This window comes from Pholis gunnellus, assembly GCF_910591455.1.
Source record: "Pholis gunnellus genome assembly, chromosome: 13".
In the NCBI taxonomy this organism is placed as follows: domain Eukaryota; kingdom Metazoa; phylum Chordata; class Actinopteri; order Perciformes; family Pholidae; genus Pholis; species Pholis gunnellus.
The window spans coordinates 10,861,145-10,887,127 of NC_136540.1; the positions used below are offsets into that span (position 1 = coordinate 10,861,145).

Sequence of the window (25,983 nt, forward strand, 5' to 3'; positions counted from 1 at the left end):
AAATGTTTTTGCGTGTTATATCATTTATGTATTGCCAAGTTTCTGTTATTTGTTTAGGCCTCAATCTCGTCTCTCGTATTAAAGGTTTGGTGGCCAAAACTGAATGATTGATGTGGTGAGATTCAGTCAGACGTCGACACTATCTGTGTTCCTTTGTTAACAGCTTCGTTGGTGCGTAGCCACCTCTAAATATGTTTTACTTGTAATCTAACCCCTCGCAAATATAGTACAGTTTGCGTCATATGGATTTGACCTATCAGAGCCATGAAGGCAAGTTTAATATGTAAGAGGCATAACGTAATCCAGGATGCATTAAAGGGGCATTTTTACACATCAAAGTCTGTGAAGTATGTCAAAAAAAAAGCTGTGAAAAGCCTTTTGTGCTCCAGAGGCAGCCGCACAAAGTCAAAATCTCGCTCCTCATCCCTGCTTGAGGCTACATTAGCTGCTACTAACACACACCCGAATCTCCAACCGAACTGTCGGCAGTTGAGTTGCATTGTGGGTAATGTAGGGGCCAGGTTTACGCAAGGAAAAAGAGCGAATGGACGGAAAATAACAATATGCTGAAGAAATGAAATCTGTCCTTGTTTTATATAAGGTTGATGTTTTTTTGTGCATCGTCCCAATTCAAAAATAGAAACAACTTAACAAAAGAAAATGTCTCTGGTTCTGCTGCATCTATTTTTCATACTTTTTTCAGCTAATAGTTGTACGTCTGACAATGTTATAGGAGTGCATTGCTAAATTGGTGTAGCATTATTTTAAGATTAAAGTTGTATAGCATTAGAAGATATGCAGTTCTTCTTTTGAACATTGTAATATTCACAGTCACTTTGGTCTTTTGTTTTTGTTGTTGTAGGATGATCAGGTGGTGCTTCAGTGCACCGCATCTATTCTTAAGGAACAGATCAAGCTGTGTCTGTCATGCGAAGGATTTGGGAATCGTCTTTGTTTCCTGGAGACCACCTCCAATGCTCAGGTAGTGAAACTGCCTGATTTTGTTTTTTCTTTGAGAATTTTAATTCATACTAATCACAGTGTTTACTGGCTTCCTGTGTTTCAGAATATCCCTCCAGACCTTGCTATCTGCTGCTTCATTCTGGAACAGTCCCTTTCTGTGCGGGCACTACAGGAAATGCTGTCCAACTCTTCCGTGGATGAGGTAAGACACAACAGTACTGTTTGATTAAAATGTGCCGCTTTTCCATGGGATGTGCCCCTGATATAATAAACAAATTCAATGTCTTGTTCATTCAACAACTAAAACCCACTTTGTCTCTTTTCCGACTTGACGCCACTTGTTCCTTCACTCTGCCACCTGCCAACCTTAGGCTGTTGATTTGGACAAATGGGTATGTTTTCTCACTCTGTCACTGTCCCACTGAATGTCCGCCCACTGCTTTAGCCTCAGAGTTCACGTCGTAACAGCATTGGGGCCACCTTTTACACCCTCATTGGTATTATCATACACACAGCCGTCGTGCGACATATCATGCAACTTCATTTTAGCGTTGCTCATTTGCCTCAGCTGTTCTGAGACAACTTAGTTTGTTTCATATCACTTGCACTACAACTGTAAGCTTTGGCTGTGGTTTCTATTCCTCCTCACTGAGTCTGTAAACTTGCCCTACCGTTATTTCGATATTAACAATTCAAAATAGTCACCTTGAAGGGTTTTCAAAGGGCCAGCTTTGAATACGCTGACCTCCTGTCCTCCCTTGTACATTTGATTGTCTCTAAATCTACCTGCCTCTACACCCTTCTCCCAGTCGTCACAAGGTGGGGGTCACCGCACCCTGCTGTACGGACACGCCATCCTCCTGAAGCACACTCACTCCAGCATGGTGAGCACATGTCTTTTGTGAGCAATGTTTATTAGTTTGATGGTGAGCCCATTTACAATCAAGTATGTGGCTAATGGTGCTCTGTCCTGTCCTCTCCTATAAGCAGCAGTTGTCCTCACAGTATTATTCATCTCATGTCATCTCGCGCCACTAAGTTGTTCTCTCTCTCTTCGTGCTGCAGTACTTGTGCTGTTTGACCACTTCGCGCTCACTGACAGACAAATTGGCGTTTGACGTGGGTTTGCAGGAAGATTCCACAGGTGGGTGTGAATTTCACCGTCCATTATGTCGCTCGCCCACACGCCGATGTAGATTTCTGTATTCTAAATCTAGTTGTCCATCACAGGAGAGGCCTGCTGGTGGACCATCCATCCAGCCTCCAAGCAAAGGTCTGAAGGCGAGAAGGTCAGGGTGGGAGATGACCTCATTCTCGTCAGTGTTTCTTCAGAGCGATACCTGGTAACCATGATTTTATTTACTTGCATTGTACAGTTACTGACAGTTTGTTGTCAGTAAATCCTACTTGGGCTGTTAGTTGAATCTGATTGGTCAAGTCTTGACTCGAATCATGTTTCTTGCTCATTGATCCCCCTCTGTTTAAGCGTTATATATCTATAGAAAAATAGTAAAAACAGCATTATTTGCAAAGATACATGTTACTATTGCTTTGCTGTTGTTTCAGAATAATGAGCAGTGCTATGTGTTGTGTGAAGTTAGGGTGTATGTGTGTGTGTTAGTCTGATAATGCCATGTTCTCATGTGAGCACTCTGATTAATACACGTAAACCTATTCTATGATTTTGAAATAGCCTTATGTTGTCATTTATGATTGATGAATAATCTTTCGTTTCATTACCACATTTTGCCATCACTGCGACAATTTAAGGGTGAGATTGGCAGTCGAATCAGGCTCCTTATATCGAATAGTCGACTATTCAGGGTCTCCTCTAAATCCTACCAATATAAACACCTGCACTTTTTTCAGCATTTGTCCTACGCCAGTGGTGACTTGATGGTAGATGCCTCTTTCATGCAAACACTGTGGACCATGACCCCTGTGATGTCTGGATGTGAGCTGGCTGAAGGTCTGTAATTGTATTGTTGCTAAAGAAAGTCTCTTTTGTCCATAAACCTGACCACTCTCTCAGCAATATCACTCTTTTCCTTTTAGGTTTTCTGACCGGAGGATACGTGCTCAGGCTGTTCCATGGTCACATGGACGAGTGTTTGGCAATCCCAGGAGCTGAACAAGGGGACGACCAGCGCAGGTGACCAAAATCTTTCACTGCTGTACTTGCCACTAAATGTTAATGTCATTCTCAACCATTTTCCAAAGCATAGCATATGTTTTTCAGTCTTCTACATTTTAAAACAGGCCTCTGGTGTGGGGACTCTATTGAAAGCTCTTACACCCCTGTGACTTGAGTTTGGCTGACAAACAGCCAAATGCAAAAAAATATAAATATATATTTGGTTTGGTTAGATTTGGCAACAAAGCGTTTCCAGAGCGGTCCATGCTTGTAATCTGTATTTCCACATAACTATGGAAAAACTGACAAATGTTCATTGTGATGTGCTACCTATCTCAACACAGTTTCAAGACTCTGCAAGCTGATTGTCATAATGTACTAGCATGAACTGAAACCACTGTAAATTAACAAAAACATTTTAGAATTGTTCCAACCTTAAATTTCCTGACACGTGTAGCACGCCATTGTTCGGCATGTTGTTGTTTTTTCAGAGTTGCTCATTATGAAGGAGGGGCTGTATGCAGTCATGCTCGATCCTTATGGAGACTTGAGCCACTCCGTATCGGGTGAGTAACTTGATTCCTTGCATTACAAAAACGTGTGTTACCACATTCATTGCTATAGTGACTTTAAACTCATTCATTTGTGCCCGTTGGTAGTTGGAGCGGGGGTCACATTAAATGGGGCCAGTCTTTCCGGATACGTCACATAACAACAGGCCGATACCTTTGTCTGGATGAAGAGAAAGGACTGCTGCTGGTGGACCCGGAGAAGGCAAATTCCAAGATGTCAGCCTTCTGCTTCAGAATTTCAAAGGTCATTGTCATTCAAAGACCCCCGAGCCAGAAATCAATTAAGTGTTTTAGACTCCATTGTGTCGTGTGTCGATTTTTACACACTTTTTCTTTTTTTGCCACAGGAAAAAATCGAATTGATCCAAAAGCGAGATGTGGAAGGCATGGGCACGCCTGAGATTAAGTATGGAGAGTCCATGTGCTTTGTACAGCATGTTTCAACTGGCCTCTGGCTCACATATGCTGCTGTTGACGCCAAATCTGCCCGCCTGGGTCCTCTAAAGAGAAAGGTAAAGCAGAATTAAGTCAGCATGTACTGTATGTACAGTATGTTTGGTTGTTGAGTATGTGCTTGTGTTTTAAGAGCACCTGTGTTTAATTCTTAGGCCATACTCCATAAAGAAGGTCACATGGATGATGCACTCACAGTGGCTCGATCTCAGACCGAAGAGTCCCAAGCTGGCAGAATGATTTTCAGCACATCGGGCCTCTTTAACCAGTTCATCAAGTAACACTACTTCAGTTTATTCAAATCTTTGCCAATAGCCGTGTTTTATAACAGTTACATCATGCTTTTTGTGGTATTCTCATGTCCTTTTTAATGTCTCCAGAGGTTTAGATGCTCTGGGTGGGAAAAACAAATCTCCCAACTCCACATCTCTGCCCATGGACACAGTGGTGCTCTCCCTGCAGGACCTCATTTTTTACTTCCGACCCCCCGAGGAGGAGCTGGAGCACGAGGACAAACAGTTCAAGCTTCGCTCCCTCAAGAACAGACAGAACCTCTTCCAGGAAGAGGTTGGTCTGCTGACGAATGACTGTCCATGAAAATGTTTTACAGTGACATTGGGTTTCAATTTAGTTTGGTTGATTTATATCCTTTCAACATTTGTATTTGAGTTCTCTATATGTTTTTATTGTTTTTAACAGGGAATGATTACTCATGTCCTGGACTGTGTAGATCGCCTCAATGTCTACAACACAGCAGCTCACTTCTCAGAGTATGCTGGGGAGGAAGCCGCAGAGTCATGGAAGGAGATAGTCAATTTACTGTATGATTTGCTTGGTATGTCCATCTGGTTATTTCCCCCCTCATATCTAGCCACCGTTCTTGTTTGTGAATGTGATGCATCAACAATTGTTTCTGCTTCTCTTCCTTTGTGAAGCTTCTTTGATCAGAGGCAATCGTGCTAACTGTGCCCTGTTCTGTGACAACCTTGACTGGCTGGTCAGTAAATTGGATCGTTTGGAGGCATCTTCAGGTATCTAAGACACATAGAAGCTCATTTAGATGCTAAGACTACGATGAACATTGTGTTTTTTGTTGTTTGTTCTTTCCAAAAGCCAAAATGTATTAGACTTAACTGTGAATGAGGAAAGCTTCTGTGAATATATTGGTGTGTTGCATTATATTTTAAATGTGTTCCTGTTATTGTGTCCAAGGGTGTATTATATTGTATTGTGCTTTTCTGTCATGTACTGCCAGTGTTTGTTTATGCATATATTGTCCCATTTTTATGACAGGAATCCTGGAGGTGTTGTATTGTGTCCTGATTGAGAGTCCGGAGGTGCTGAACATTATCCAGGAAAATCACATCAAATCCATCATCTCTCTGCTGGATAAGCACGGGCGCAATCATAAGGTCAGGAGCACGTCACGCTTTTTACTTAGCTGTTTGCTGAGCAAACCTAATTGATTGATTGCAGTTCATACATTGTTTAATAGATGAACTATTGTAATATATGAAATATTGAGCTACAAAGCAGCACTGGAACAATCTATATCCCCTTTTGGCAGGTCCTGGATGTGCTCTGCTCTCTGTGTGTGTGTAATGGGGTGGCGGTGAGGTCAAATCAGAATCTCATCACAGAGAATCTGCTTCCAGGTCGTGACCTCCTACTTCAAACCAACATTATCAATTATGTAACCAGGTGGGTCAATGTGTATCAAAGCACTTTGGTAAAGGCTTAAAAAAGCTTTATGCTCTTTCTTCTGTGCTGAAGCTCAATTATCAAAACATCTGCACTGAGTTAGGTGTTGTTTTGTAAATCTCTTTTAGCATGAGACCCAACGTTTTCCTTGGAACTTGTGAAGGATCCACTCAGTACAAGAAGTGGTATTTTGAGGTGATGGTGGACCAAGTGGAGCCGTTCCTTACAGCTCAGCCATATCACCTGCGTGTGGGTTGGGCTCTGACGGAGGGCTACAGTCCTTACCCTGGTGGAGGGGAAGGCTGGGGGGGCAACGGGGTCGGGGATGACCTCTACTCCTACGGTTTCGACGGGCTTCACCTCTGGTCAGGTAAAGTAAACATGGTATGACTCAGTATTTGTTGAGCACCGGCACCATGCCTGGCTCGGATGTGAACAATATATTTACAGGCACATGCATGTATTACCGTTATTTAAAACTCTTTAAATTGTATCTTTCTCTTTATTTTGATCTTGTGCTGTTGTGTCAGTGTCGCCTACTTTTTCCTACATTATGCATACAAGTTACTCAGATAAACTCCTTATAATGTCATGCACATTGACAAAATACAAATGAATTCTCTCTGTATTTCCACAGGACGTGTTCCGCGTCATGTTGCCACACCCAATCAGCACCTCCTGGCAGCAGAAGATGTGGTCAGCTGTTGTTTGGATCTGAGCGTGCCCAGTATTTCCTTCCGTATCAATGGGCATCCTGTTCAGGGCATGTTTGAGAACTTCAACCTGGACAGCTTGTTCTTCCCTGTTGTTAGCTTCTCTGCAGGCGTTAAGTAGGGCATTTTGCATCATAAAATGAAGAATTATTAATTGATTCTTTAATAAGTGCAGTACCATTGTGTAATTTTGTATCACTAATGTCAATTTCCCACTCTGACTTCAAGGTTGCGATTTCTTCTCGGAGGGCGTCATGGGGATTTTAAGTTCCTCCCACCTCCAGGATATGCCCCATGCTATGAAGCAGTACTGCCAAGGGACCGTCTGCGGATCGAGCCCATCAAGGAGTATAAGCATGATTTTGATGCCGTTCGCAACCTGTTGGGTCCAACTCAGTCCCTCTCACACACAGCCTTCACTCCTGGCCCTGTGGACACTATACAGGTAAAGATCCTATTCCATTCTTTTTTTTCATTCTCATTTATTTCCTCTGCACTGAATTTCAATATTCTTTCAGATTGTACTTCCTCCTCATTTGGAGCGCATTCGAGAGAAGCTTGCAGAAAATAGCCATGAGTTATGGGCTGTTACTCGCATTGAACAAGGGTGGACCTATGGACCAGTGAGTGTTTGCAGTGTTTCCCATAGAAAATGTTGCTGTGTACACAAAACCTTCCCTTGAAAAAATCTTTGCACTTTATTAATAAAAAAAAAAAATCATTGTTAAGTTTCGTGACGACAACAAGAAGCTGCACCCCTGCCTGGTAGACTTCCAGAGTCTGCCTGAACCAGAGAAGAACTACAACTTAGCAATGTCAGGGGAGACACTCAAGTAAGTCAGTGCCCTCACTCAGCTAACTGCACTGTGCTTTCGTCTCTTTGTCTTTCTAACGCCTTGTGTAATTCTTGTCAAAGGACTCTACTGGCACTAGGCTGTCATGTAGGAATGGGAGATGAGAAAGCCGAAGAGAATCTGAAAAAGAACAAGCTCCCCAAAACGTGAGCTGCAAGACATTGATTTGTGTTGATCAATCTTGTTAAATTGATCCATTTTATCATGTGTACTGTTAATGGCCTTGTAAAAGATATTTGGGGCCCATTCTGATCACAAATTGTTGTTTGTTAGTTACATGCAGAGTAGCGGATACAAGCCAGCCCCTCTGGACCTCAACTATGTCAAGCTAACTCCTAATCAGAACACTCTCGTGGAGAGACTGGCAGAAAATGGACACAATGTGTGGGCAAGAGACCGGGTTCGCCAGGGCTGGACATACAGTATTGTGCAGGTACCACCATTCTTTTTATAATAATGTTAATAATAAGTAAGTGTCGACAATATGATGGGCACATGCTGCATACATTTCTTTTCATTACTTTGTTCCATTACGTTTTTATGTTTAATATTTTCTTGCGTAGGATATAATGAACAAGCGCAATCCCCGTCTGGTTCCTTACAACCTGCTGGATGAAAAGACGAAAAAAACCAACAGGGACACAGTTAGCGCAGCTGTTCGCACTCTCATCGGATATGGTTACAACATAGAACCACCCGACCAGGAGAGCAGTAAGTTTGCACTGCTATCCACAAACAGGATGGAACACATTTTATTATTTTATGCAGTTCTACAAGATTCGTTAGTAAAGTTACAGGTGTTTTGTCAAAACTACAAGTTTTTCTTTTACTTACTGTGTTTGTGTTTATGCAGGCGGGCATGGACCAGCAACTGGTGATAAGATCAGAGTGTTCAGAGCAGAGAAATCTTATGGTGTCACACAGGGGAAGTGGTACTTTGAGTTTGAGGCTGTGACCGTCGGGGAGATGAGAGTGGGCTGGGCCAGGCCCAGTGTTCGCGCAGACACTGAACTTGGTGCAGATGAGTTGGCATATGTCTTCAATGGCTTCAAGGTGGGAGTGAGACCTAGTTGTCATGCGTCTAAAGTTTTCCAAAGACTCTGTAATACTGACCTCTAAATTAAGCAATTCTCTTTTTTTAGGCCCAACGTTGGCATGTGGGCAATGAGCCATTTGGTCGACAGTGGCTATCTGGTGATGTGGTGGGTTGTATGATTGACCTCACGGAGATGAACATCATGTTTACACTCAACGGAGAAATGTTGATCAGCGACTCAGGCTCAGAGATGGCCTTTAAGGATATCGAGATTGGAGAGGGTAAGTACAGTAACAGGTAGAGACAACACAGGTTTGTGTTTCTGATTCTGATGATCATGTATGTATCTAACATCCCTAGGCTTCATACCTGTGTGCAGCCTGGGCCTGTCCCAGATCGGCAGGATCAACTTAGGTCAGAACGTCAGCAGTCTTCGTTATTTTACCATCTGTGGCCTGCAGGAGGGATTTGAACCCTTTGCTATCAACATGAAAAGAGACATTACCATGTGGTTCAGCAAGAGCCTTCCCCAGTTCATCAATGCGCCCACTGATCATCCTCACATGGAGGTATACTATGCATTATTTGTTTTGATGAGATATCTCTTTGTTCCCATTATGAATAAGTTAGTATTTTCTAGATCACCACCGGCCCTCTTTCATTTGTGCTCTAGGTGTCCCGTGTGGATGGGACAGTGGAATCTGCCCCTTGTCTCAAAGTGACCCACAAGACATTTGGATCACAGAACGCCAACACAGACTTGCTATTCTTCAGACTCAGCATGCCAGTTGAGTTTCATGAGACCTTCAAAGTCCCAGCAGGGACCACCCTTCTTACCCGTGCGCTGACAATCCCTGAGGACGAGGTGTTAGAGGTGGACCCGGACTCTGACTTTGAAATACTCAAGAAGTCAGCTACTCGCAAAGAGCAGGAAGAGGACAAGAAAGAACCCTCGGTGCCGAAAGAGATCCCTGCCATTAAAAATGGAGAAAATGAGAAGGATGCCTCAACTGAGAAAAGCAAGAAGAAAGGGTTTGTACAGATTCATGCATATAGTAGAGTGACTTGACTTGACAAGGGGTGTATGGGCGAGAAGGCAGGCTTACTATGTTTACATTTTCATATAGTGAGTAATCGTTACTGTTATTTACAGATTCCTATTCAAGGCTAAGAAGGCTGCTTTAATAAATCCACCACCTGTTGTTCCCACCATGCCTCGCTTAATGGAAGATGTGGTGCCAGATGACCGGGATGACGTCGACATCATCCTCAACACCACTACGGTATAAATACAGCTTTTATTTATAGGGTTTTCCTATTCATAACCATGTGAACTCCGTGAACACTTTGCTCATTTGTACTTATACTGTTAAATGTAGATACAATAATGAACATACAATATCGTTTTTTTTGCCTTTATTACATTCTTTTTCAGATTGAACTTGTCTGTCAGTACTGTGATGACTTTAACTTTTTTGTTGAATCATATCCACCTGAAACTGTACAAATGTTTATTTCCCATTTCCCTTCTTCCTTCACCAGTACTATTATTCTGTGAGAGTGTTTGCGGGGCAGGAGCCCAGTGGTGTGTGGGTGGGCTGGATCACACCTGACTATCACCAGTATGACCCACATTTTGACATCAGCAAAGTGAGAAATGTAACAGTCACTGTCGGCGATGATAAAGGAAACATACACGACAGGTATTTTACTCTTCTCTAGACAGAAAACTAAGAAAATATACATTTTCTTTTAAAATGACATAAATGCATGCATGCGGATTGTTTTTCTGTCTTCCTCAGTATAAAACGCAGTAACTGCTACATGGTATGGGGAGGAGAGTTCAGCAGCTCCCAGCAGACCCGAGTCAGTCAAGAGGATTTTGTGATTGGTTGTCTCATTGATTTGGAAACAGGACTCATGACTTTCACTGCTAATGGAAAAGAGATCAACACGTTTTACCAGGTCAGATGAGCTTTAATCTGGTATTCATACGGGTCCTTATGAAGTCTTGGTCATTTAATGCAACCATGTTATGTTCCCCTCTTGCAGGTGGAGCCCAACACAAAACTGTTCCCAGCTGTCTTTGTCCTTCCATCCAGTCTGAATATGATTCAGTTTGAACTAGGCAAGCTGAAGGTCAGTCACTTAAATTACTCCACTCATGGAGACTACAATTACACAATTCCAAATTCCCAAGTTTCTTACGTAACCGTTCTCCTTATCATCACATTTGTCTTACGTTACTTATCTTTCTAGAACATTATGCCGATCTCAGCCGCCATGTTCCGGAGTGAACGCAAGAACCCTGTTCCCCAGTGCCCTCCTAGACTGGATGTCCAGATGTTAACCCCAGTCATCTGGAGCCGCATGCCCAACCACTTCCTGGCTCCAGAGACAGGTCGTATTAGTGAGAGACTTGGCTGGGTGGTGCAGTGTCAGGAGCCACTCAGCATGATGGCCCTCCACATCCCAGAAGAGAACAGGTCAGCGCTGCATTGGTCTGCATTTGTCAATTGCATTGTTAAGAGATGCAAAAATGTATTGCTTCCTTTTTTTTGGTGAAGATTAACCCGTTTAGCATCCTCTAGGTGTATTGACATCCTGGAGCTGTCTGAACGTATGGACTTGCTGAAGTTCCACTATCATACTCTGAAGCTGTATGGCTTAGTGTGTGCTTTGGGCAACAACCGCGTGGCTCACGCTCTATGCAGCCATGTGGACGAGTCCCAGCTCTTCTACGCCATAGAGAACACCTACCTACCTGGACCAATGAGGAGCGGCTTCTATGACCTGCTCATCAGCATGCACCTGGAGTCTGCCAAGAGGAACCGGCTGGGAACCAACAAGGAATTCATAGTTCCAATGACAGACCAAACACGCAGTATCACTCTGTACTCTGACAAATCTCATGCTTTACCTGGGGTTGGCCTTACTACATGTCTGCGTCCCAAACTCCATTTCTCCTCCATTGGGTTTGTTGGAACCAATCAGGACATCTACACACTGAGTCCAGTCATCCCCTTACAGGTGATGTTGAACAGGTTTGGTATTTTAAGGACCTCTTGAGTCAGTAATAATCATACGTCTGTTTGTATTTCCAGGTGCTAAAGACCAAGGCCCTGAACATGCTGACCGAGGCTGTGCAAGATGGAGGTCAAGCCATGAGAGATCCTGTGGGAGGTAGTGTTGAGTTTCATTTTGTTCCAATCCTGAGGCTCATCAGTACCCTCCTCATCATGGGTGTGTTTGATGATGAAGATGTCACACACATCCTGAAGATGCTTGAGCCCACAGTCTTCAGTGGCAAGAAAGCAGAGGAGCCTGCTGAGGAGACTGCTATGTTGAAGGAAGAGAAGGAACAAAAAACACCCCCAAAAGAAGAGCAACAACAAGAAGAAGAGGAGGAATATGAGGATGATGGCTTGGGTGAAGAGGATGAGGAAGAAATGGAGGAAGAGGAAGAATTTGAGACAGAATCGATTGTGCCACATGAAGGAAAAGTGGTTGAGACTGAGCAAGTAAATGGCGAGAAAGGAGCAGAGGAAACAGAGAAAGAGATTAAAGAGGAGGATAAAGAAGAACATCTAGAGCAAGGACTCTTCCAGATGAAGTTACCAGAGTCTGTCAAATTGCAGGTATGACTGGTCGTTATACAAAAAAACTCTTCTTTTCAGTGATACTTACAGTATAGTATCAATGATTCACTTGACTTTTGTCCTTTAGATGTGCACTCTACTGCAGTATTTCTGTGACTGTGAGCTACGTCACAGAGTGGAGGCCATCACTGCTTTTTCAGACCAGTTCGTCAGCCAGATACAGTCCAACCAGAGGCAGCGCTACAATGAACTTATGCTGGCCTTCACCATGAGTGCCGCTGAGACTGCCCGCAAGACCCGTGAATTTCGCTCCCCACCACAGGAGCAGGTACACCCAAGATTGTTTTGTTGTATTAAGAATTGTTAAAGAAAATCTCCATCCTGAAAACACAGTTTTAAAAAGCTAGGAATATAACCTGCTTTGTTTTTTACTCGTCATTGGTGTATTTTTTTATTTGGTATTATGGCAAAATGAAGATACCATAACATCAAATTGAGAACTTTTCAGTGCAGCTGGTTTAAAAACAAACATTCATATGGGAGAAACATGTCTTCTATATCCTATCAAAGAAACTCATCAAAGAATATATCACTTCCTAAGATTAACCATTTTTTTTAACAGATTTTGACTTGTTCCTTTTCTTGCTGTCGTGTAGGTCAACATGCTCATGAACTTCAAGAACTGTGCTGAGGATGAAGAGTGCCCTGTCCCTGATGAGGTCCGCGAAGCTCTGCTGACTTTTCACAATGCTCTGCTGGCTCACTGTGGTCAGTCTTCATCAACAGTATCAAGTCTACCGACATCCGCATTTAAAATGAACACTCCAGTTGGCAGTTTTAAATCGAACCTAATTAGCACCTAATTTGAAAACTCTCTCTTAGGTGTTCATATTGAGGAAGAAGAACAAGAGGAAGAAGTGGATAACTCTCTCCGGGGACGACTCGTCCGTTTGTTGGCAAAGGTGAAAAAAATCCGTGAGAAGAAGGTAGAGGTGGAGCCTGAACCACAGGAAGATAAAAAGCCAAGTGAGCCTCTCATCTTTTCCATGTCACACGCAACTGCAATAAGACTGTATCTTTTCTTTGTATCGACATTTGTCAATTTTGGAGTAGCTAATTGGGTTTTTCTACCCCACAGTACACAGTCTACAGTAACTTTAGTACAGTACATAGTATCTTTTGTCATTTTTCTTAACTCTTTGTACTCTTGTCTTTCAGGCACATTGCAGGAGCTGATTTCCCACACTATGATCCATTGGGCCCAGGAGTCGTTCATCCAGAACCCTGAGCTGGTGCGTATGATGTTCAGCCTCCTTCACAGACAGTATGATGGGCTAGGTGAGCTCATGCGTGCCCTTCCCAAGGCCTACACCATCAACGCAGTGTCAATTATCGACACCATGGACTTGCTGGAGTGCTTGGGCCAGATCCGCTCCCTGCTTATTGTCCAGATGGGTCCGGAAGAGGAGAGGCTTATGATTCAAAGCATCGGGTTAATATACAATTTTAATTTATTCTGAATATCTTGCCTTAATTAAAGTTAATTTTTGGATAACTGCATGTGACGGGAACTATACATCAACTTAATTTTGGTCTTTCTTAGGAACATCATGAGTAACAAAGTTTTCTATCAGCACCCCAACTTGATGCGAGCCTTGGGCATGCATGAAACTGTCATGGAGGTCATGGTCAATGTGCTTGGCGGCGGGGACTCAAAGGTATGTTTTTTTGTTTCCGCTCAACTGCAATGCAAACATGCTCAATATACAAATATACCTTGTTTTATATTACCACCAGGCAATAGACAGAAGCAGACAATGACACCAAGGTTATGCTACTTAACTTTTGTAACATGTTTCCTTCCAATAGGAGATCAGATTCCCTCGAGTGGTGACAAACTGCTGCCGTTTTCTCTGCTATTTCTGTCGCATCAGTCGTCAAAATCAGCGCTCTATGTTTGACCACCTCAGCTACCTTCTCCAAAACAGTGGCATCGGCCTTGGTGATTGTCTTTGTTCAGTTCCAGCTATTCCAGATGATTTATTCTAGATGTTTGAGCTGTGATTAAGCTGGACATTATGTGCTGTTTTTTTAGGAATGCGGGGCTCCACTCCCTTGGACGTGGCTGCAGCCTCTTGTATCGACAACAACGAGCTGGCGTTGGCTCTCCAAGAGCAGGATCTAGAAATGGTAAAATGCAATCAGTGTGCGATGCACAAAACAGGCGTTGTGCAAAATTCTTCATCACTCGAGTACACCGTTATCTTTCCAGGTGGTGAAGTATTTAGCTGGATGTGGACTTCAGAGCTGTCCAATGCTACTGTCTAAAGGCTATCCTGACATTGGCTGGAATCCTTGTGGCGGAGAGAAATACCTTGACTTTCTTCGCTTTGCTGTGTTTGTCAATGGTCAGATTTTTTATTTGCTATACAATGCAATATTGTAGTTCTAATGCTCATATTGTTTCTGTTTTCTCCCTTATTAACACTAGATACCTTGTTTTCCCCTCCTTCCATAGGAGAGAGCGTAGAAGAGAATGCCAATGTGGTGGTGCGTCTCCTCATTCGCAGGCCTGAGTGCTTCGGTCCAGCCCTGAGAGGAGAGGGTGGTAATGGTCTACTGGCTGCAATAGAGGAGGCCATCAAAATATCAGAGGATCCTGCAAGGGATGGTCCTAGTGTTAAGAAAGACAGACGCTTTCCCATGTAAGAGCTCTTAGCTTTGGGTTGAAGGCCTTCTGATGGTTTTTAATGAGGAGCCAAAGTGTGCATTATCTCCTCCAGTGTTGCTGTAACAAAAAATATTTCGAGCCACTTTCTTTTTTCTGGTAGGTTTGGAGGAGAGGAGCAGCATGAGGAGAACAAGGTGCACCTGGGAAATGCCATCATGTCCTTCTACTCTGCCCTTATTGACTTGCTGGGACGCTGTGCTCCAGAGATGCACGTAAGCTCTTTAGTAGCTACCGCACTGGACTTTTCAAATAGGTTGAGAAAGAAAGAAAGATACTGAAATAGGAAATCTAGTCCTTATAGATAAAAAGCAAGGTTTTGTCTCTACAGTTGATCCAGGCTGGTAAGGGTGAGGCTCTGAGAATCAGAGCCATCCTGAGGTCTCTGGTCCCCATTGAGGATCTTGTGGGAGTCATCAGCCTTTCTGTTCAGATTCCTTCGTTTGGAAAAGGTAAACACTTTGTAAAACATATTGAATTTATGAAGCTAGGTATCTTTAATCAGTGATGATTGTTGAAAGTGTCCTATGCCATCAGAACCCTATTGTTAATGATTTTTCCAAAATGTTTTCTTTATCTCATGCTTAGACAACAGCATCATAGAACCAAAGATGTCAGCTAGTTTTGTGCCAGATCACAAGGCTCCCATGGTTCTGTTCCTGGACAGAGTGTATGGTATTGACAACCAGGATTTCTTGCTCCATGTGCTGGAGGTGGGCTTTCTCCCTGACATGAGAGCTGCTGCCTCTCTGGACACGGTAAGCCTCAAACAATTTACAAACATACAGTCGTACGTACGTATACAGTGACGAGCAGGATTATAACCGTACTGTTGAACTCAATTCACTGCCGGAGTTTCTGTCCAACAGGTTGCTTTCAGCACTACAGAGATGGCCCTCGCTTTGAACCGCTACCTGTGTTCTGCTGTGCTGCCGCTCATCACCAAGTGTGCCCCACTCTTTGCTGGTAGTGACCACCGAGCCATAATGATCGACTCTATGCTGCACACCATCTACCGGCTGTCTCGTGGACGAGCCTTCACAAAGGCCCAAAGAGACATCATTGAAGAGTGCCTCATGGCTTTGTGCAAGTGAGTTTATCCTCACGGCAAACATTTCTTACAATTTAATATAGCTAGGTTCATAGTTGAGGTTGTCTTTGTTCATCTTCTTGTTCATTCATCTTTCAGACATCTACGTCCATCCATGCTTCAGCACCTGCTAAGACGGCTGGTGTTTGATGTGCCCATTCTCAATGAGTACGCCAAAATGCCCCTGAAGGTATGAGCATCTTTTTAACATTATAAAACTATTAAAAACAAGCTGGTAATGATTTTTTTTTTAATGTTTTTGCATCCTGCAGCTTTTGACCAATCACTATGAGCGTTGTTGGAAATATTATTGCCTCCCTAATGGTTGGGGCAACTTTGGAGTCTCATCAGAAGAGGAGCTGCATCTGACCCGCAAACTGTTTTGGGGGATCTTTGAATCGCTAGCGCACAAGGTGGAGCTCCTTCAATACTTGATTTTTCATTTTCAGTATATTAGATGGTGTATGGGTATATTGCAATATCTTGTTATTGTGTTTCCAGAAATTTGATGCCGAGATTTTCAAAATTTCAATGCCATGCATCTGCGCCATCGCTGGAGCCATTCCTCCCGACTATGTAGATGCCAGCTACTCCTCAAAAACAGAGAAAAAGGCATCGGTAGATGCAGAGGGAAACTTTGATCCTAAACCAGTAGAGACCACAAAGTGAGAGGATTTCTGTCATTATAGCTTTTAAGACATAAAGTATCTCTCTCTAAAATAATGAAAGCTAAATGGACTGATTCTTCCTCCAACCACAGCACTATCATCCCCGAGAGACTGGATCCCTTTATCAACAAATATGCTGAATATACACATGATAGATGGGCCTTTGAAAAGGTATTACTTTTGTTGTCACTCTCTGTAATCACTCACAATATATTAATACTATTTATCAGCCAATTCACAAGCAAAATGCTACGAAGGTTTGATTGGAAGAGCTATATATTATGTGCTTGAATTAGGAAGGAAACCATTATATTTGTAGGAATAAATGACAGCTGTAACAGATATTATTTTGCATGTATGTTCCAGATCCAGAATAACTGGTCATATGGTGAAATGCTGGACGAAAATGCAAAAACTCATCCCATGCTCAGACCATACAAAACCTTCTCAGAGAAGGTAGGTCCACGGTCACGCTGTGCATTAAATCTTCCTGTACTTTTACTTCATCTGTGCCTGCATTTGATCACACTGACAATTTTCTGACAGGACAAAGAGATCTACCGTTGGCCGATCAAAGAGTCAGTCAAAGCCATGCTTGCATGGGAATGGACTCTAGATAAAGCTAGAGAGGAAGAGGAGTCAGAGAAGAAGAAGGCAGTATCGCGAAAAATCTCACAAACTGCACAGGTATAAAGCAGCCGTGTGAATGTTCTACTGCTTAATAATGTCATCACGGCAGTGCTATTTATTGTACAATACATAACGATAACTCTTTCTATTCTAGGCAACCTATGACCCAAGCCATGGCTACAGTCCACAGCCCATTGAAATCTCACACATGACTCTTTCAAGAGACCTGCAGGTAAGTGTTTGAACATGCTGTGTCGTAATCTTCGCATCTAATCAATATTCATAGTTTATATCTTTTCACAGTCTATGGCAGAGCAACTGGCAGAAAATTACCACAACACCTGGGGGCGAAAGAAAAAGTTGGAGCTGCAGTCCAAAGGTAAAATATATATTGGTTTGGAGGAGGGAACCTAGACATTTGGAGAATGACAGATTTGGCTTTTGCCATTTCCAAGAGTTTTGATTGCGCTTCTGTTTGTGTAGGAGGTGGAACACATCCTCTGCTGGTGCCCTATGATACTCTGACAGCAAAAGAAAAGGCACGAGATAGAGAGAAGGCTCATGAACTGATGAAGTTTCTGCAGCTCAATGGATATGCTGTCACAAGGTAACATTGCAGAAGAGCGTTTCCATTTAATCTGCTGTTATACAATATGAACATGTTTTCTGTTTTAAATGTTAATTGTGTGGCTCGAGCAGATAGTATCCTCCAATCAACTTCCCATTCAAACGACACAAACAGAGATTAGAGCACAGAAGGTTATATCTATAATGATCAAGCTGAAAGCAATCAAAATAAGGTGTTGAAACACAGAATGACTGGATGCATGTAGCTGTGCCATTCTGTAGCAGTTTCAAGTCATACCAGTGTTGGAAAATTCAAAAATGTGTTGTTTATAACGTGCTTTATATATTATACTTTAAAAAATCTTACAGAATAACAAAGGACAAAGAAACATAGCAAGAAAAGTATTTTTATGACAATACATTATAATACATTATTTGACTATACAGGAACCAGTATTGAACTTGGGGGAAATGTTTTATCTAATTTAAGTACAAAGCATTACATTCTGTTTCACTTTAGGGGCCTGAAAGATATGGAGTCTGACATCTCATCCATCGAGAAGAGATTTGCTTATGGTTTCCTGCAGAAGCTGCTGAAATGGATGGAAATTGCCCAGGAGTTCATCGCTCATCTTGGTACTGTGGCGCAAGGATCAAGAAAATATATATTGTAACATCTGATAGAATTGTGTTGGTGCAACTCAAGGTAGTTGTTTGTTTCCAGTGGAATTGTAATAACGTCATATCTGCAATGTTTTTCACAGAGGCTGTGGTGAGCAGTGGACGAGTGGAAAAGTCTCCTCATGAGCAGGAAATCAAATTCTTTGCCAAGGTGAGACGATTGTGTAAAGCTAAAGTGATGACAATTTGTAAGACTCAACTTGTCCTCATCTCTGTACTTTGTGTACAGAGTAAGTATGAAAACTCTCTCTCTCTCTCTTAGATCTTGATGCCTCTAATCAACCAATATTTCAAAAACCACTGCCTCTACTTCTTGTCGACACCTGCAAAAGTTCTGGGTAGTGGTGGGCTTTCATCCAATAAAGAGAAGGAGATGATTGCAAGGTGATCTGACTTTTATATAAATATCTCTCTTTTATAGGAATATAACCCACATATGTTGTGTAATGTATTCTTTTCACATATTACTTCCCGCTTTTATCAATGTCTCCTTTTTCCTTCCCTTTCTTTTCCTTTCCTTTCCTTTCCTTTCCTTCTCGTCATAGTATCTTCTGTAAAATGTCTGCTCTGGTGAGGCAGAGAGTTTCTCTCTTTGGTAAGATGTCATGTTTCTCAACATCAATCATCCTGAATCGTCTCACTCTTTTCTGTTGTTCTCATATGTGGCTGTATTTTATTGGCTGTAATGTGTTTTTCGACCACTCATGTGAGAGCGAGTGCAGTTATTTTATATGCATTTCACAGCATGTGGTGATCTGAATTGTATGAAAGACCACATATCAGCAGAAGTGTATTTGTATGTGCAGGAACGGACGCTTCAGCAATTGTTAACTGTCTTCACATCCTGGCACGGTCATTGGATGCAAGGTTTGGTATTTTCTATTTTGTCACAAGATGCATTGGCCTAATAAGGTGTTTATGTTTTTCTTTTTCATTTTAATCTTCCTTATTTGCTTCATTAGGACAGTAATGAAGTCAGGGCCTGAGATTGTGAAAGCGGGGCTGCGGTCATTCTTTGAGAGTGCTGCGGATGATATAGAGAAGATGGTGGAGAACCTCAAACTGGGCAAAGTATCCAAAGGCAATCAGGTAATAGAAGTACACAATATTTGTATTGGACTGTTGCAAATGATCTGTTAAAACATCGGACCCTAAATATCCTGAGCCCATGATCATATGCTGCTTCTCTCTCTTTAAAGCAAGTGAAAGGCGTCTCCCAGAACATTAACTACACAACCATTGCCCTGCTCCCAGTGCTTACCTCCCTGTTTGATCACATTGCTCAGCACCAGTTTGGAGATGATGTCATGCGTGAGTGCTTTTACATGAATTATTCCTGATTTGACATGGTGTATATGGTGGTATGTATCCTGACACTGCCATATCTGTCCCCCTTGCTTGCATACAGTGGATGATCTACAGATGTCATGCTATCGCATCATGTGTAGCATCTACTCCCTTGGGACTGTCAAGAATCCACATGTTGAGAGGTAACTTCATACCTGTAAACATTCACATTTGTAAAGTCAATTAGAAGTTGTACTTGGGAGCATTTTTTTTGTGGAAATTGTCCATTTACAGGCAGAGACCAGCTCTCGGAGAATGTTTGGCTCACCTTGCAGCAGCGATGCCAGTGGCCTACTTAGAGCCCCATCAAAATGAATTCAACGCTTTCTCTGTCTACACCACAAAGACGCCCAGAGAAAGAGCCAGTGAGTGCATTACCCTTTCCTCAGATGTGTTGTTCTGTCTGACAAAGTCTTGTTTCTGAATTTGATGTCTTTAACTACTTCTCTTGTGAAAGTCTTGGGCCTTCCCAGTGAGGTCCAGGAATTATGTCCAGACATTCCAGAGCTGGATGCTCTGCTAAAGGAGATTGGGGACTTGGCAGAGTCAGGGGCTCGTTACACTGAGATGCCTCATGTGATTGAAATCACCCTGCCCATGCTATGCAACTACCTGCCTCGCTGGTGGGAGAGAGGACTTGAGAACTTCCCTGAGATGGAGGGGCAGATCTGCACTGATGTCACATCCGAACACCTTAATCAGCTGCTGGGCAGCATCATGAAAATCGTCGTCAACAACTTGGGTATCGATGAAGCCTCTTGGATGAAGAGGTTGGCTGGTGAGCCCCATTTTAAACTCTTATTAATGTGTCACATTGTACACCTGAGTAAGTTCTGTTGTACAAATGAGATGGCACCTTTTTGTTTTCTCTCTTAGTGTTTTCTCAGCCCATTGTCAGCAGGGCAAAGCCAGAAATGCTCAAGTCCCACTTCATCCCTACAATGGAGAAGCTGAAGAAACGCACTTCAAAGGTGGTGGCTGAAGAGGACCATTTGCGGATGGAGGGTAAATCAGAGGGGGATGAGGAAGACGGCACTATACGTGATGAGTTTGCTGTCCTCTGCAGAGACTTGTATGCCCTCTACCCTCTACTTATTCGCTACGTGGACAACAACAGGTACAGTAAAATTACAAATACCATGGCTAGTATTGAAAGAATTGAGTTTGTTGAGAATTTGGGGAGCCACAAAGTCATTTGTTCTGCTACAGGGCAAGATGGCTGACATGCCCAGACCCAGATGCAGAAGAGCTCTTCCGAATCGTCGGAGAGGTCTTCATTTTCTGGTCCAAATCTCATGTGAGTGTGTTCATTTGACCGACGAATGGCACCATTTTGTTGCAGCACACATCCTGAACTGTACTGTATGTTTTTTCAATGTCCCTCTCTATTGTAGAACTTCAAACGAGAGGAACAGAACTTTGTTGTGATGAATGAGATCAATAACATGTCATTCCTCACCGCTGACAGCAAAAGCAAAATGAGCAAGGTGAGTTAATTAAAGGCAGAACCAGCAATGCAGTGAGGCTGGTTTAGTGTCGGATCTCAAATCAGGCATATTGTGTAACAACTGTATGTGTTTCTTTCTTTTTGCCCTCGTTTTTGAAGATTTTGTTACTTTACCAACTATTTTCAGCCAGGTATAAATGGTCACTTACTATACTATTACTACCCTTAGTTTGGCAATAGGAAATTCAAACCATTATATCAAAGACTTAAATCCAACAAAGCAATTTAAAACAGAAAGGCACTTGTGCACCGTCTTTACCAGGTACAAGACTTCAGTGCCTAGGTTTTTGGTAGTTTCTGATTTTGTATAAGTTCTATTTTTAATGTCCTTGTTTATTGGGCTACGTTAAATATAGCAGAGCCTTCTATAACTTTTGGAGGTTTGATATTAATTCGCAATTTTTGAGAACGATAGCAGTTGTGTTAACAATATTCTCTCTTTGGCTGTCCCCTGTCCTCTTCTTTTGGGTTGCGGCTGGGTTTCCAGGGCGGGGACTCAGAGGTTAGACTTTGTTCCTGCACGACCGCTGTGCTGACCGCATGGCACCTCACTTTGGGGGAGCTTTTCATCAACCTCTCCAGCACACTGGCACATCTGATCCACATACACTCAAATACATCCACAAACACTCAAGCACAGACACTTACTCGCGCTCACAGACTTGCACATTCCATTCAGAGAGTCATGTCACGGAGACAACTATTTTAGTGCCAGGGACAAATGCTTTCCTCGCTACATGCAGCTGCATCTGCTTCGTCATGAATACTTTGCAGGCTATTAAGAGAGAAATCTCAGTTGAGAATTTGTCGTTGCTATAAATATATAGTTATATATATTAATAGAACATGACAATCCTTGCCAGAAGTCTCTTCAAAGGAGCGACAGATGGAGTTTGGATCCACTTACACTGTCATTAGTATTGCTATGCCTCAGTGTACGAGCCTCTGCACTTGTGTACCGGCACTCATTGTCGACACTCTATCTGTCTACACGGGCTTTAACTAGTGCAACATTATATATAAGATATACTATAATCAATATGCACTAGGAAGAAACACACATTCTCATAAAGGATCACCGGACAAAAGGGCACACCCCATCTGCGGGCCATCCCCAGTCCTGCCAGTGTGTGGGGGGGGAGTCTGGAGGCGCTTGATGAAAGTACTCAGCTGTAGAGTTGGGCTCATGGCACTGGGCTTTACACCAAGCCCAAGGTGGCAGTGAGAGAACAGTGCCATCATCCTGTCACTGAGTTTGCTCTTTTTTGATCATAGTTGAGGTGGAGTCTTCTAGTATGTCTTTTGTTTCTTTTCATTGAAGGATGGTTGACCTGTAGCTTCTGTAATGCAGCTTTTTGCCACTAGGGGATGATGTTAGTCTTCTCTGTGCTCTTTCTTCTCTCCTCCCTGGAAATGCCATGGCACATCATGGTTTACTTTCCTTTACACCTCCTAGAATCCACACTAACACATGACTTGATGCTTAACGTCACTGAAGCAGATTTCTTCAAACATTTGTTGGGTTCCCTCTTTATGTGCTCAAAATGACCATGGACCTAACCATACATTAATTCACACTTATGATCTATATTATTCCCCAAAAGGCTTTGCACCCTGTTTCCTCTAAACTAGTCTTCCATAACACACTTGCATCTGTCCCTGAATTGAAGCAGAAGCAGTGGCTGATGAACTGAGTGAGTACAACTCTGGAACTGATATTTAACTTGGATAGGGGGGGGGGGGCGTACGGCCTCTGGGATTGATACACTTAATTGTATATGTCTGTCAATGACATCCCAACAAACACCTGTAATGAAAAAGCTGCTGATAGAAAGCCTGTAAACGACCTGTTCTGTTCACTTTCTATTTCAGACTTAATGTATATGTCTGAATTTGTATTTTAATTCATAACAGACCTACCTGTGCAATCGAGCCATTATTTCCACAGTGCAAGTCCAGGGTTTATACACTGTAAAAAACACAATAATGACCAACTTGTGACTTTTGTAAAGCTCAGTGGACCATATTACGTACTTCTTCGACCCCCTTAAATCTGTCCAGTAACATTGCGCTCTACACGTTTCTGTGTGGTGGCTGTTACTGTGTGATATCTGTTGTCTAAACAGCTAAGGCTCAAATAGAAATACCCTGTGACCTATTCATAGAGCATGCATTTAATAGACTAAACATTCATATTACAAAATGCATTTATATATTCTATGCTCTCACATACATTTGCACATCTTGGAGGACTCCAGAAAGAGCAGATAACAGAAGGACTGAACTCTCACAGAAACAGAACAGCAGTAGGTGTGTGATCTTAACATCCTGCTACTAATAAGTCAAACTAATTTCAAGAGTTTCGTTCTCTAACTTCATCTAATATTTTAATCTTTCACCAAGGGCTGCTGTTGTTACTAAATTGAATTCACAATTAGCTATTTATCCTGTTCATGGAATGCTGAATGGGTTACCACTTGAATGAAATCTGTTTTCTGTTGCATGTTTTGTAAATGCAATTTCACTGATTTAATTTCTTATAAGACCCATTCCTTTCAGCTTCCCTTTCCCAAGCCAGCTATATCCCCACATTCTCACTATACCCTCTACTTACCAGTCTGAGCTCAGAGAAACTAGGATTTTTGTATTTGGGGGAATAACAGAAAATAGACATTGAAATGTAGTCACTTACTTTGTCTTTAGACATTGTTGACAGTAACATCCCCAGTGAATATAGCTGGGCATTTCTACATGGAGAGATCTACTGTTTGCATATTTGCATAAGGAACGGCTTGCAGTACTGTATAGTGCTCAATCATTACTAAAAGGTAGGATGATGTTCAATGTTTTTGTATAAAAATGATCACCAAGGTTTGTCATAAATCTTTATTCATTTGATGTTTACTTTGTGTGATGTTCATTAGCAAATACATAGAATCAATTGCATTTTTGCTCTTGTCGTGTTGCAGTCATTCCTAGAATTATAGGAGAGCAAGAGGTAATCACTAACGAGGGCTTATTTCTATGAAAGCGACTGCCAGACTTTGAATCAAGGCTGTAATGTGTTCGTGTCATACCTCTGGCGTTTTATGAGATGCTGTGAATGCTTTCTGGTTATTGTCCCTTTTCTCAGGGTGGAGGCTCAGATACTGAACGTACCAAGAAGAAAAAGCGTGGAGATCGTTACTCTGTGCAGACTTCACTTATTGTGGCTGCCTTGAAAAAGATGCTCCCCATAGGCCTCAACATGTGCTCCCCCGCTGATCAGGAGCTTATCAACTTGGCCAAGATCAGATACTCTTTGGTAGTTTTTTCTGATTTTGAATGAACGAGAGACACTTTCTATGGCGCCCCTGTCTATAATCCATTATATACTCATAATACCTTATAATCTGCTTATACCACTGTATAATTAGAATTATAAACACTAATAAATATTCGTAATGCTTTATAACTATAATCTTAAATTCTAAAGCATTTTATAATGATTTATAAAGTCACGTATCATAATAATCACTGATATTTTTTGCAAAGGATCATTGTTGTAAAACTATATAATTTTTTAGTTTGCATTATAATCACTGTTATAATGTGTTATAATGTGATTAAAAATAACTCTAAGTGGTCATTGTTTGCTTCAAGTAAAAGGAAAAAAAATATCAAATCTATGCAACAACATAGAACACTTTCTTAAATTCATTTTGACTTTAGTTGAAGCAAAAAATTGCAACTCAATTTTTAATTTATAATCACATTATAACAGTGATTGAAATGCGTTGTAAAAAGATATTAATGGGACTTATAATACACTATGATTCTTTCAAAAAAAATGTCAGTGAGAGACCAGCAATTATGAAGTATTATGACACTTGACCTTATCAGTCATTTTAAAATGCTTTATAATATGTTATGATTAGTTTCATAAAGCATTATAATTATTTAGGAGTCCATAGAACTATGATTTTCACAGTGCTATAAGCTGATTATAACGCATTTCAAGAATGTTTATAATGCATTATAGACATGAGCTTTATAGAAAGTGTTACCCAACTTGATTCTCTTAAACATATGTTGTCTGATTTGTATCATGTTAATTACTTTAGTAAAATAACCATTCCATGATAGTTTTACCTCCCAAACCGTTTTGGGGGGATAATGGTTGATCAGATGTTTTACTTCACAGAGAGACACTGATGAAGAAGTAAGAGAGTTCCTACAGAACAACCTTCATCTTCAGGGCAAGGTATAAACTCATGGACTGTTAGTCCAACCGTGATGTATTTACTTCCAAGGATTCGGATTAGTGATAATAATCAGTCACAATGCATATCAGAAAGCTCTGTATCCCTGTGTTGTGGGAAGGTGGACAACCCATCCATGCGCTGGCAGATGGCCCTGTATAAGGAGATGGCAGGGAAGGCCGAAGATGCTGACGCGCCAATGAAAGTTGTCAAGAGAGTGCAGGAGGTTTCTGCTGTCCTCTACCACCTTGAAGTCGTGAGTTGCCAAATTGACCTGTGCTAACTGTAGCAGAGGCTTACTGCCTCTCCAGTAGATATGAGTGTGAGAATGACAGCTTGACTAGTTGTGTACATATTATTTGAATCAAATGTGAACATTTTACTGTTGTGTGTATGTGAGAAATTATCAACAAATTGCTCAATATTTTTGAGTTTGGTCGAAGCACAATGTGTATCAATAATGCAATTATCGCCATATGAATAAATCTACTTTTTTACA

The 25,983-nt window shown here is 41.9% G+C and overlaps 1 protein-coding gene across 4 annotated transcripts in view; it reads left to right on the forward strand.

Annotated features, from left to right (window-relative positions):
- The window catches only part of LOC306704819 (ryanodine receptor 1-like), a 47,918-nt gene that overhangs the window by 3,057 nt on the left and 18,878 nt on the right, over positions 1-25,983 (forward strand). For 2 of the 4 annotated variants that reach the window (XM_079171347.1, XM_079171349.1), the window contains exons 2-76: positions 863-982; positions 1,067-1,165; positions 1,335-1,355; positions 1,773-1,847; positions 2,029-2,107; positions 2,194-2,306; positions 2,833-2,932; positions 3,019-3,115; positions 3,589-3,663; positions 3,757-3,913; positions 4,017-4,181; positions 4,278-4,399; positions 4,503-4,689; positions 4,822-4,957; positions 5,058-5,153; positions 5,416-5,534; positions 5,690-5,823; positions 5,952-6,193; positions 6,461-6,653; positions 6,765-6,981; positions 7,055-7,159; positions 7,266-7,369; positions 7,453-7,536; positions 7,664-7,823; positions 7,954-8,101; positions 8,244-8,443; positions 8,533-8,707; positions 8,787-8,995; positions 9,100-9,458; positions 9,580-9,709; positions 9,969-10,129; positions 10,229-10,391; positions 10,479-10,565; positions 10,686-10,912; positions 11,018-11,456; positions 11,531-12,064; positions 12,153-12,353; positions 12,682-12,793; positions 12,908-13,051; positions 13,244-13,517; positions 13,629-13,743; positions 13,895-14,027; positions 14,121-14,215; positions 14,298-14,433; positions 14,544-14,730; positions 14,857-14,968; positions 15,085-15,205; positions 15,342-15,511; positions 15,623-15,843; positions 15,943-16,033; positions 16,116-16,256; positions 16,345-16,508; positions 16,604-16,682; positions 16,878-16,967; positions 17,058-17,198; positions 17,296-17,373; positions 17,445-17,520; positions 17,625-17,748; positions 18,229-18,344; positions 18,473-18,540; positions 18,652-18,773; positions 18,935-18,984; positions 19,196-19,256; positions 19,352-19,478; positions 19,589-19,700; positions 19,798-19,879; positions 19,971-20,101; positions 20,194-20,514; positions 20,613-20,853; positions 20,946-21,033; positions 21,131-21,223; positions 21,731-21,745; positions 24,377-24,547; positions 25,427-25,486; positions 25,606-25,740. In XM_079171347.1, coding sequence (XP_079027473.1) covers positions 863-982; positions 1,067-1,165; positions 1,335-1,355; positions 1,773-1,847; positions 2,029-2,107; positions 2,194-2,306; positions 2,833-2,932; positions 3,019-3,115; positions 3,589-3,663; positions 3,757-3,913; positions 4,017-4,181; positions 4,278-4,399; positions 4,503-4,689; positions 4,822-4,957; positions 5,058-5,153; positions 5,416-5,534; positions 5,690-5,823; positions 5,952-6,193; positions 6,461-6,653; positions 6,765-6,981; positions 7,055-7,159; positions 7,266-7,369; positions 7,453-7,536; positions 7,664-7,823; positions 7,954-8,101; positions 8,244-8,443; positions 8,533-8,707; positions 8,787-8,995; positions 9,100-9,458; positions 9,580-9,709; positions 9,969-10,129; positions 10,229-10,391; positions 10,479-10,565; positions 10,686-10,912; positions 11,018-11,456; positions 11,531-12,064; positions 12,153-12,353; positions 12,682-12,793; positions 12,908-13,051; positions 13,244-13,517; positions 13,629-13,743; positions 13,895-14,027; positions 14,121-14,215; positions 14,298-14,433; positions 14,544-14,730; positions 14,857-14,968; positions 15,085-15,205; positions 15,342-15,511; positions 15,623-15,843; positions 15,943-16,033; positions 16,116-16,256; positions 16,345-16,508; positions 16,604-16,682; positions 16,878-16,967; positions 17,058-17,198; positions 17,296-17,373; positions 17,445-17,520; positions 17,625-17,748; positions 18,229-18,344; positions 18,473-18,540; positions 18,652-18,773; positions 18,935-18,984; positions 19,196-19,256; positions 19,352-19,478; positions 19,589-19,700; positions 19,798-19,879; positions 19,971-20,101; positions 20,194-20,514; positions 20,613-20,853; positions 20,946-21,033; positions 21,131-21,223; positions 21,731-21,745; positions 24,377-24,547; positions 25,427-25,486; positions 25,606-25,740 — 10,830 coding nt within the window. The remainder of the gene's footprint in view (positions 1-862; positions 983-1,066; positions 1,166-1,334; positions 1,356-1,772; positions 1,848-2,028; positions 2,108-2,193; positions 2,307-2,832; positions 2,933-3,018; positions 3,116-3,588; positions 3,664-3,756; positions 3,914-4,016; positions 4,182-4,277; positions 4,400-4,502; positions 4,690-4,821; positions 4,958-5,057; positions 5,154-5,415; positions 5,535-5,689; positions 5,824-5,951; positions 6,194-6,460; positions 6,654-6,764; positions 6,982-7,054; positions 7,160-7,265; positions 7,370-7,452; positions 7,537-7,663; positions 7,824-7,953; positions 8,102-8,243; positions 8,444-8,532; positions 8,708-8,786; positions 8,996-9,099; positions 9,459-9,579; positions 9,710-9,968; positions 10,130-10,228; positions 10,392-10,478; positions 10,566-10,685; positions 10,913-11,017; positions 11,457-11,530; positions 12,065-12,152; positions 12,354-12,681; positions 12,794-12,907; positions 13,052-13,243; positions 13,518-13,628; positions 13,744-13,894; positions 14,028-14,120; positions 14,216-14,297; positions 14,434-14,543; positions 14,731-14,856; positions 14,969-15,084; positions 15,206-15,341; positions 15,512-15,622; positions 15,844-15,942; positions 16,034-16,115; positions 16,257-16,344; positions 16,509-16,603; positions 16,683-16,877; positions 16,968-17,057; positions 17,199-17,295; positions 17,374-17,444; positions 17,521-17,624; positions 17,749-18,228; positions 18,345-18,472; positions 18,541-18,651; positions 18,774-18,934; positions 18,985-19,195; positions 19,257-19,351; positions 19,479-19,588; positions 19,701-19,797; positions 19,880-19,970; positions 20,102-20,193; positions 20,515-20,612; positions 20,854-20,945; positions 21,034-21,130; positions 21,224-21,730; positions 21,746-24,376; positions 24,548-25,426; positions 25,487-25,605; positions 25,741-25,983) is intronic. The other 2 variants (XM_079171348.1, XM_079171350.1) reach the window with 1 other exon arrangement.